The sequence below is a fragment of the Malus sylvestris genome, chromosome 17, assembly GCF_916048215.2.
Source record: "Malus sylvestris chromosome 17, drMalSylv7.2, whole genome shotgun sequence".
NCBI lineage: Eukaryota > Viridiplantae > Streptophyta > Magnoliopsida > Rosales > Rosaceae > Malus > Malus sylvestris.
Window position 1 is genome coordinate 13111671 of NC_062276.1, and position 10500 is coordinate 13122170.

Here is a 10500-nt window from a genome sequence, read left to right on the forward strand (position 1 = left end):
TCAATCTGAGTTACTCAAGACCAACGGTCAAATAGCATCCAACCTTGCACAACACCAACTGCAGCAGCAGCAGCAGCAGCAAAATGGTGTTCATGGTGTTAGTTACCACCAAGACCAGCAGATCAGTGAACCTTCGGGGCTCAGCTTGGACATGCAAGCTTTCGCAGATGACTGTTACCTTCACCCGTAGAGATGTGCAAGTTTTCAGACGCGAGCTATGCCAGTTAGCTATAGCAGTGTGCCGACCCCTTGCATTTAAGTTCTAATTCTTTCGCCCAAAGATTAGAATAGCATAGAATACCATCTTTGCACAAATATATGAGCTTAATTTGTTAAGTCCAACGGTTTAATTTGAATTCTCATTTGATTGATAAAATTGCTCAAGAAAATTTGAAAATTGTTGAGAGCAGCGTTCTATTTACACTTGGCTAAAAAATTACACGGCAAATTTGCTAAAATTGGATATACAAATCTTTGCCAAACCAACACTTGGCTATAACCATCCCCATACGCCGGAATAAAGACTTTCAGACAAAAAAAATGAGAGATTGCCCTGAGAGACGAAGAGGTGGAAAAGCCGGGAAGGGCATTTCCGTGGAGAAGGATGTAATCCGTCTTGGCCAAATGCCAATCCTCCTAGTTTGAAAGATCAAATGAGTTGAGTTTTGAGAACGATAACCGTTGATTTTCCTCATTTATTTCTCGTAGTAAGAAGAAACTCGGATGCCTAGCGTGATCCTTGCTCCAGTTTCGAAGATCTGGAGACTGATGGTTTGATAGCATGCGTACAGAACACAACTAGGGAGATGAGCATTAGGTATTACGATTACGAGAATTTCTGCACCGCTGAATAGGCCGACTGAAGTACTGGGAAAACGGAGTCTTTGGGACCGGAATTAGTTTTCCAATAATGGCAAGAGGCCAACTGTCGGAAAATAAGGTCAGTTAAGTACCGCGATTAGGCAAATATAAATTGCAAAACAGAATGACTCGCATATTTTATGAAACCGATTTCGTTACTTCCACTTGTGGTTCTTAAACTTTAGCCAAACTTCATCCAGTTAGAAAAAAAACATAAGGAATCATCAAGTTAACGTACCTGACAATGGCAATTCCCAAGCATATGAGCCATTGCTGCCATGATAGTCTAACCGTTTTTGTAAATTTTCCGAGGAACATGACGATGATTATCTGAAAATAGAGTTGTACTCGGTAATTATTTATAGTAAGAGCCCGAAACCAAAAATATAAATGCAGAGGCCTCTCACCTGAAGTACAAATGTAATTCCTATTATTCCCATGAAGAGGTAGTTTTTGGTCACTCCAGTGAAGACATTTATTTCTTCAGGCTTTCGAGCATTGAACTCGTTGAAAATCTGTAAGAAGTTAACATAAGCGTTGGAACAAATTACTAAACCAGCTTAACTAAACAATTGAAACGCAACTCCTAATCGTAATTCACATAGCTATTTTCAAGTCCTATACTTACTTGACAAAAGACGAATGCATTGAATATGACAGTATTCTTCACACCAACGGCATGCTTTGGGACATCCTGCTGCAGACCAAGAATGCTATTTCCCAAAAAGTTGAGGACAAGGAGGACAGTAACTTGATACATAGCCTGTGCCAAGTAAAAATGATGAAATTAGAGAACAGAGTGATACAATGTTAATTTATGCTTCTTCAACTGCGATGTTAGTAACAGTGCCAATGATAATCGAAAGAGAGGAGATACCTGAATGAGTAGGTTCCTCCACATGATGTTCGTTATAAGAGGTGCCCTGAGAAACAAATATCAGATTATTACTTCACTTCATCGAAATCTAGCATACAACAAGAATTTGACTTTGAATAGTATCAAAGTATGTCATTGCTAGCTAATCACACGATTTCACACCTTCGGCCAACTGGTGTTCTATGCATAAGGTTGTCTGTAGGTGGTTCGGTAGCCAACGCAAGGGCTCCTAGAGTATCCATGATCAAGTTAACCCACAGAAGCTGGACAAAGAACATGAAATAAATTATTAGAAGAAAGATGACAGAGAAAAGTAATGAGCCTAAACCGCAGAGGATTCTTTCACTCATCTTTGTTCTGGCTTCATATTCCAGATTGTACAAAATATGCAGTGCCCAAGCCATGAAAAAACATGCTGTTGTGTGTGTGTGTGTGTGTGTATATATATATATATAGAAGAGAGTGGGGGGAGGGGGGGGGGGGGGAAGAGAGAGAAAGAGAGAGAAAAAGATACCTGTACTGCATTTAAAGGAACACGACCAGAAGAGATTGCGGCCACAACATTAATTACAAGAGCGGCAACATTAACAGTAAGTTGGAATTGGATAAATTTCTGAATATTTGCATACACAGAACGTCCCCAGCGAACAACCTACATAAAGTACAAAGAGAGACACTCAGAAGAGACAAAATCACCACTCCAACCCTATTATTGTTTTACATTAAGTATACTTTCTCACCTTTACAACAGACGCAAAATTATCATCCAAGATAACGATATCCGAACTTTCCTTAGCAACTTCAGTTCCTTGAATGCCCATAGAAAGACCAATATCTGCCTAAAATACATAATGGTAAAGATCTGGTCAGCTATAACTAGGTAAAAAGCATGACACTAGGAGAAGGGATGTTATCGAGGGGCGAATTTTGCTAGAAAGATGGGTTATCAGGATGTTTAAATCTAAAATGGCATGAAATGCCAACCACATGAACTTATTAAATTCACAAAGGCGACAAACCTCATGAAGTGCCGGAGCATCATTAGTGCCATCCCCTGTTACTGCAACAACTTCACCTCCCTTACGCAATGCTTGCACAAGCAACAACTTGTCATTGGGAGAAGATCTGCCCATTACCTAAGCAATAACGTGACAAAAAGTTCATTACTGTTAGGAACAATCAGAGATGCAATCTAGAAATAACAGAATTAGCAAGGGTAACAGACTGAAGATCAAAAGCTAATACAAATTCTAAGAATTGCCATAATGTAGGAACCATACTGTTATTTTCTTGGCGAGTTGTTCCCTTTCCCTTTCAGACAATTCACGGAATACTTTTCCTTCAATGATAGTAGGCTCAGTAGCATCTTCAAGTGAAAGTAGTATTCCACACTCTAACGCGATCGCTTTTGCTGTTTGAAGATTGTCTCCAGTGACCATGCGTACCTATAGGTTCACAAAAATGTGATTCATATGGTCATTTTCCAGACACGAGAACCACAATATAAAATATTTTATAATGTAAATAAGTATACATCATTATGTTTGCAGAAGTGTAACATAAATCAGGATGTTAAAGAACCAATGAGAAAAGTTACCTTGACACCAGCTTCTGTGCATTGTTTCACTGCATCTCTGACACCAGGACGACAAGGATCCTACTCACCAGACATACATATTAGCTCAAAGTGAAGTTTGATAATACTTTATATTAAAAGCAAGGCCTAAGAATATGGTACTGTCTATGCCATAGGCTATCAAAAAGATATGCAATAAACAACTGCAATAGTTGAGAATTTACTTTGTGGATATGCGTACCTTTATGCCAACAATAGCAAGCAGGACAAGGTTATCTTCTGGTAATGCCCATTGACTTAATTGCTCTTCATCGGTAGGAACTTTGTCCAATCCATATGGTCTATATGCAATGGCAACACACCGCAAACTGCTCTCTGCCATGTCATTAATAGCTGTCGCGAAAAATTCCTGCAGAAGGATATAACAAGACATCATACACAAATTTCACAGGACAATTTCAAGAGATTAAAGAATATTTCTCATCTTTCTAATAGAAACCTAATTATCAAATGATAATAAGGGCCCAATTGGATTGAACGAAAATCATACGGGTGTTCATTTTTACGCCCAAGGAGGTAACATGTGGATTTTCTGAACATAAGAGCAATATTTATCGAAGTACAACTAAGCAATTTACATTCAAATTCGGATCTTCCATCCAAATGGACCCTAAGAGTTTTGTGCGTATTAATTCTCATCATTACCAAGAGTAGAAGTGTCAAATATAGCGCTCATATATATAAATGTCATAATAGATTCTTCATCCATAACTTCCTGGAGTATGTTCATTTAAATCAATGAGAAATTCCATTTGTTCCTAGATTTTAATTTCTCAAAGCCGGTTCAGAGTGTGTTTTTTTTCTCTATGCTAAGACTTTCTGATTATGTCTTTATGGATCGTGTTCCCACCTTGTCATCTTTAATATTATGCAAGCAACCATCTGAGTCAAGGTACTCTGTGCATGAGGCTAAAAGTATCTCCGCTGCTCCTTTCCAATGTATATGAACATTAGAGTCAGCCTGTCACGAAAAGAAAGAAAGTGAAGAAATAACATTAGCATGGGATTAATCGGGCAAACGAGAGAGAAGCTGTGCACAGAAAAGGTTTAAGGTAGCTCTATTGCTTGTGCGATTTTATCTTTGGAGGTATTATCATGTATTTATCACTATGTAAGTATATTAATATTGCATTCAAAACATGCATAAAGTGATATTTTCCAGATGAAAAATGCAGAGGGTTAAGGTTATGTAAGGTATCCACAATGCAGTATAATTGACAGGAACTATACGTTTTTGGTCTTATTCCACATGATAAGTTGATTAAGCATGTATTTGACGAGATGATATACCATCAAGAGAGAAATGATAAGTTAATGGAGTATATATTCAACGATATGGCATAACTTCTGAGTCACTTTAACTAGTTTTGGAAATAAGAATGGTTCACTAAGTTGGGTTGAGAAGTTCTTTACAGTGATTTTGTCACCGGAAAAACTCATTTATGTTAGGTGAACAAGACACAGTCGCTTTACTTCAAACTCATCGATAATGTTACACACCACGTGAGGCTTTCCGGATGAACTAAAAGACATCTCACTATGCAAATCCCACTGGGTCTTAATTGATTCCGAAATTGAAAATTTACACCTTTAATTAATCAATTACCTGCTTTACTGCAACACCACCTCGCTTTTTCTCTGAGTTGAAAGGGAAGACATGAAGGACTGTAGACTCCAATCTGATAACACCAAACTTCATTCCCAACTGTGATGCAGAATTTGATAACTAAGAAAATCTTCAAATATTGGAGAAACAAGAGTACCAGAATACACTAAAGCACACTTAAAACAAACCTTGAATGCCCAAGAAAGTATAGCCTTTTCCGTAGGAGATCCAGAAATCTCTACTTCACCACCCTGCTAAACAAAATGAATTTTTGCATTTAAATATTAACATTTAGAATTTGAGAATACCATCAAAGCTCAACAGCTAAGGGAAACAATGTCATCCCCCCCTGATAATGCCGTGACAACTGAAGAAAAATATTACCGTTGGCTCAAATACATTGCCAGTGGTATTCTGCGCAACGCCCTCACTTAACAGAGTGGAAACCAGTGGATGCAACTGTGAGGAATCATCTGGTGGATTTATCTTCTTTCTCCCAACATATGCCTCAACCACAGTCATCTGCCATATCATATATTTTTGTCACTATTTCTATTTTACCAATACATTTTTCAGATCGAAACAACTACATGATACTCAAGTTTCACATGCTGCCCGGTACCCTGCGTTTATAAATTGATGAAAAACAATATTCAGTTTTGATCATAGAGCACACCTGATTTAAAGTCAATGTCCCAGTTTTATCACTGCAAATCGTTGTTGCTGAACCCATAGTTTCACAGGCTGACAGCCTACGGACCTGCACATATTTACTGTTAATAGCTAGTTTGACGAGATTTTTACAAAGACATTTCCTAGCAGAAGCTAGAATATCACAAAAATGAAAACAGAATGATGGTCGACCAGTGAAAGCCAAAGCGAGAAAAGACAAGAAAAATATTTTTTAACATTTAAGAAACCGAAAAACTTTCAATTAAAAAGACCAAAGACACTTACCAATGCCTTATCTGCCATCATTTTCTTCATTGAGTATGCTAGCCTGTCACAGAATTGAAGACAGACACAAAGTTGATAACACAAATGAGAACTATATTGGTACATTAAACTTAGATTCCTGTAATTGCAACCCGAAGCAAAAGTGGTTGATGCTACTTACGTCAAGGTAACGGCCAAAGGTAGCCCCTCAGGGACTGCAACAACCACAATGGTGACCTGCATGGTTCTATAGTTTGTCAAAGAAAGGCCTACATATAACCTTAAAGCCAATTGATCCGGAAGCTTCACTTACAGCAATCGTGAAAATTTTTATTGCTCCATCAAAAGCTTTGCCAATTCTAGTCTGACCAGCTATAAACTGGACTTTTCCATCTAGATCTCTTGTATTTCCAGTGAAGTATCTAAAATTTTAAATAAAAGCAAGGCTAATAAGATGATAAACAACTCATGTAAAATAAAATTTTAATTATTCATTGATCACAATGTTACCTGGCCCAAAGGACGGCAAGCACCAAAACAGCTACTGAAAGCCCAACTATGCCTATAAAAGTTGCAACTCCATTCAAACGCACCTATCACAGAGCACCAAAGATATCGTTGAGCTGTAAATAATAGATTTTCTACAGATTAAACAACCATACTTGTGGAAAAATGAAAAAACCTGTAAAGGAGTTTCTTCACCAGTATCCTCTGAGATGCTTGCCATCAACAATCCCCATTCAGTATTGATCCCAACACCAGTTACCTACAGATAGCCAAAAAGGTGAAGCAACCTGGTGGTGCACGTCTTACGTTAAGTAAAAAGGAGACTAGAAACATGGGATTATAGGGAAAATTCCAGCATCAAAATACAGAGATGCGAAACGTATGATTGTTTCAGTCAAGTTATGAAAAGTGAAGTACAATTAATTAATTGAAATTATTTACCAGCATAGTACCCACTCCATCAGCCACTTTGCAACCTGACATTAAGAAAGGTGCTTTCTGATCCTTGTGAACCTGAAAGAGATGGCGCTTAAAAACTGTATTGGTAATTGTGATAATTAAATTACTGCATGGTACTGTATAAGCACTTACAATCTTGCTTTCACCAGTCATGCTAGATTCATCGATAGCAAGTGAATGACCAGTGACTAAGATTCCATCAGCAGGGACCTAAGTACGAACAAAATAATTTGGTTACGCACTATCAAATTAATATCCAGTAAAACAATAAAACATTAAGTACACTCACTTGATCACCTATTCTGAGTGGTACAACATCACCAACCACAATATCAAATATTGAGATCTTTACTGATCTACCGCCTCTCAGGACCTGTAGAAATTTTCATATAAGTCGATTTAGCATCCAGAGAGTGAATGGTAACATTCCAATGGTGTACGAGTGCGCACCTCCAGTTGTATATTTTGTTTTTCCGAGTTAAGATTTTGGAACTGAAGAGATTGCCGATAATCACTAACAGCTGGCAAACAAAAAAAAAATGACAAGGGGAAAATTAGTCCCATGCTTACAAGATGAGTCTAATTGAAACAAGATCAAATCACGACTACAATATCAATTCCAATACCTGTAACAATTATAACAAGAAACACAGCAAAGAAAATGCTTCCTCCATCATACCATCCTTCCTCCAGACCCTATGAGGATATCAAAAGAAAAAAAGGTAGACAAAACTGTTTATAAAAAAAAACATAGAAACAAAAAGAATAGAAATCCAAAACACGCCCAGATAATTAGACAAACAGGCACCATTTGGTTATAAGATAAATGCGAGAATAGAGGATGCAAATGATCAAGAATACCTCAGTTTTTATTCCGAGTCCCAATGACACGACTGCAGCTATGATCAAGATTATAAGAGTTAAGTCTTGCCAAGCTTCCCAAAGGAATCTCTGCAGGACATAGCATAGGAATGAATTTCAGTTATTGCAACATGTTCCTAACTAAAACCACAAAATAACAAAAAAGTAACACTTTGTAATTAGATAATATACCAAGAAACTCCGCCCTTTTTTCCGAGGATATGTATTTGATCCAAACACTTCCTTTCGTTTTACTACATCTGTTTCAACCCCATCAATTCCCTTCTCCGCATTCGATTTTAGCAACGCTGATATGCCTTTAACCTAATGAAATGATGATTGTATTATGTATGTAGAGCACACAAAACATTACCAAAACAAGGAGAAACACATTTTCAGTTGACTTACCCCTCCATATTGCTGTAAAGCGGTAATGTTGTTCTCCCTGGTCAATGTAACAAGTTCGTCTAGTGCAATTCCATAATCACCACTGGGAGTTGGGGGCGCAACTGTTGTGCCAATCCCTATATCATCCGGGACAAAAGCAAATCATGCAAATAAGCAACTAAAATGGAATCTTCTGGACAAGAATGAAAATACAGCTAGAATTATGTTTAAAGAACTTCTGAACTGTCCAACAATATAACACAAGTTACAGATCCAATGTATATCAAGCCTGACAGAACACAACATGCAATAATGCTTCCCCTTCACTATGGCCCTACCAAATAACCTAAACCCCGAACATGAGCCTCTGGGAAAAACTAACGAAAGTAGAGAAATAAGGTAAGTTATCAGCATCATATAGAAAGCGGACCAGTATACAACGTGAGTTTGAGTACTTAAGCGACCATAAAATGCAAAAGCTTCAGTTTCAATGAAATAAGCCCAATAATGTCTATGAAGTCTAAGACAACAAATATTGACAAACTAAATTGTGTAAAACCATTCAACTTTGACAACAAATTAAGACTGATGCTGCAACGAGAGACATTATGGAAATGGTGAAAATTGCTAAATGACATGAAAAATTTGAATACAACTTAAGAAAAACGCTAAGCAAACCAATAATATGCGGATGAAACACGTAAGCTTCATAAAATAGCATTGTAATTAATAAACAACTGGAAGCTAGAGTGAACATTTACCAAGTTCCCGTTCTCCTGCCAATCTGAAAAGCAATGCTGCCTAATATGACAAGTAATCATCAGTCGAACGGATAAAAATAGTTCCAATTACTGAAAGTTGATTATTGTTTGAAACATTACTCTTATGACTTGTGCATGGGATCTAATCATCCGCCTGCTATTTTCTTTTTCTTCTTCCGCTTTCAAGTCCATAGTGTACCTGAACCGTCTGGAAGCATTTAACACTAGTGCCGCTTGCTGCCAAGAAAGTGATCATAAGCAAGCGCAGTTGGCAAAATAATCACAATAAGATTATCCACAAAAATGAAAAACAGAAAGATACGTCCCATTTCGACACCTTGTAAGTTTTTTTCCGGTTACATTGGAAGGAATCGAGCCTGAACCTATCGTACCACTTGGGCTAACCCGAAGGGGTTTGTACATTGTTAACGTATATTTTTTTTGTATGAACGCTTGTGTAATGTGCCCCATTACATTACACCAATGGCAATTGGCATTATTTTCAGGCATTGAAAAAATTGACTCGATTCGATTCCAATCCAAAATCCAATACGAAATGGACAATGGCGATTTGTTTCCTCTTTCAATCAACCAAAATCAATGCTAGCAATCATCACGTTGCAATATTATACAAAAAATTTATGTTGCTGAATCCACAAAAGCGGCATTGCTATTTGCAATGCAACCAGTGCAATGTGGTTGAAATGGAATGTCGTATAATACGTACCCTCCATCTCCTGAGCGTCGCGGGAGGCGCGTTCTTGGTGTGGGCAATGTCGAAGGGATCGGTCGGCATGTCGTTCGCCGCGGCAGCGTCGTCGTCGTTGAACTCGGTCTCCAGTCCCACCCTTTCCCCTCCTCCCCTTCCCCCGGCCTCCATGTCGTGGTGGTTCCGCTCCGACAACGACGTCGGCAACAACCCGTTCGTGGAAGACGACGAACCACGCGACGCGGCCATCTGTCAATCGTTGTACGGTACGAACAAAGAGTTTGGTCTCTCTCTCCTCCGTTTTGGCTCGGCCCCCGAGCGTTTCAAACTTGTGCTGGGGCCCACCCACCTCCTTTGCCAAAAAACACACCAAACAAAATGTTAAAAAAAAGAAGCAAAACTCCCAAATAAGGAGAACACAGAAACCAAAGCTGGTTTGCAACACGGCAACAACAACCGTACAGCAGAGGAATTAATGTTCTGTTTTTTTTTTCTTTTCAGCGGCGATGCTACCGTTTATGTTTTGGTGGGTTTTATTTACCAAAAATAGGGTTTTTTATTTTTTTTTATTTTTCCGGCAAACAGCCTTATAAATTTGACCGCGAATTTAGGAGTATAAACCGGAAACGAGATATTACCTGTACACGACGCGTACGCCGCATTGCAGTTTGGAGGATAATGAGAGGCAGAGAAGAAGGAGAGCCTTCTCATTTTTTTGTTTTGGCTTTTAAACGCTAACAGCACATTTAAATAAAATGTTTTAGAGTCAAACTTTAATATAAATATAAGTTAATTTTTCAAAAACATTTGAAATGTTTTTAGCAAAAAGCATTTAACATTGCGCTGTTCAAAATCCATTACGCCTGGTTTGGTATTGCTGTGCTTTAAAAAAAAACTGAT

At 38.1% G+C, this 10500-nt stretch overlaps 1 protein-coding gene across 2 annotated transcripts; it reads right to left on the bottom strand.

Annotated features, from left to right (window-relative positions):
* Positions 1 to 345: 345 nt before the first annotated feature.
* On the bottom strand, positions 346 to 10176 carry LOC126612179 (calcium-transporting ATPase 9, plasma membrane-type-like). Of its 2 annotated transcripts, none has more exons than XM_050280521.1 (33): positions 9619 to 10176; positions 9012 to 9128; positions 8892 to 8931; positions 8152 to 8267; positions 7936 to 8067; positions 7744 to 7833; positions 7509 to 7578; positions 7333 to 7403; positions 7172 to 7255; positions 7015 to 7092; positions 6865 to 6936; positions 6599 to 6682; positions 6427 to 6509; positions 6230 to 6338; positions 6098 to 6153; positions 5938 to 5980; positions 5657 to 5740; positions 5365 to 5502; positions 5169 to 5234; positions 4981 to 5079; positions 4225 to 4335; positions 3556 to 3723; positions 3336 to 3395; positions 3019 to 3183; positions 2758 to 2874; positions 2479 to 2577; positions 2253 to 2390; positions 1901 to 2001; positions 1739 to 1784; positions 1490 to 1624; positions 1269 to 1376; positions 1100 to 1191; positions 346 to 925 (listed from the first exon to the last, which is right to left on the bottom strand). In XM_050280521.1, the coding sequence occupies exons 1-33, from the start codon at positions 9847 to 9849 to the stop codon at positions 814 to 816; spliced, it is 3315 nt and encodes a 1104-aa protein (XP_050136478.1). In that variant the 5' UTR covers positions 9850 to 10176; the 3' UTR covers positions 346 to 813. The 2 variants fall into 2 exon arrangements, with proteins under 2 accessions (XP_050136478.1, XP_050136480.1); XM_050280523.1 differs by having other exon boundaries at positions 5169 to 5231; positions 9619 to 10175.
* Positions 10177 to 10500: the final 324 nt, after the last annotated feature.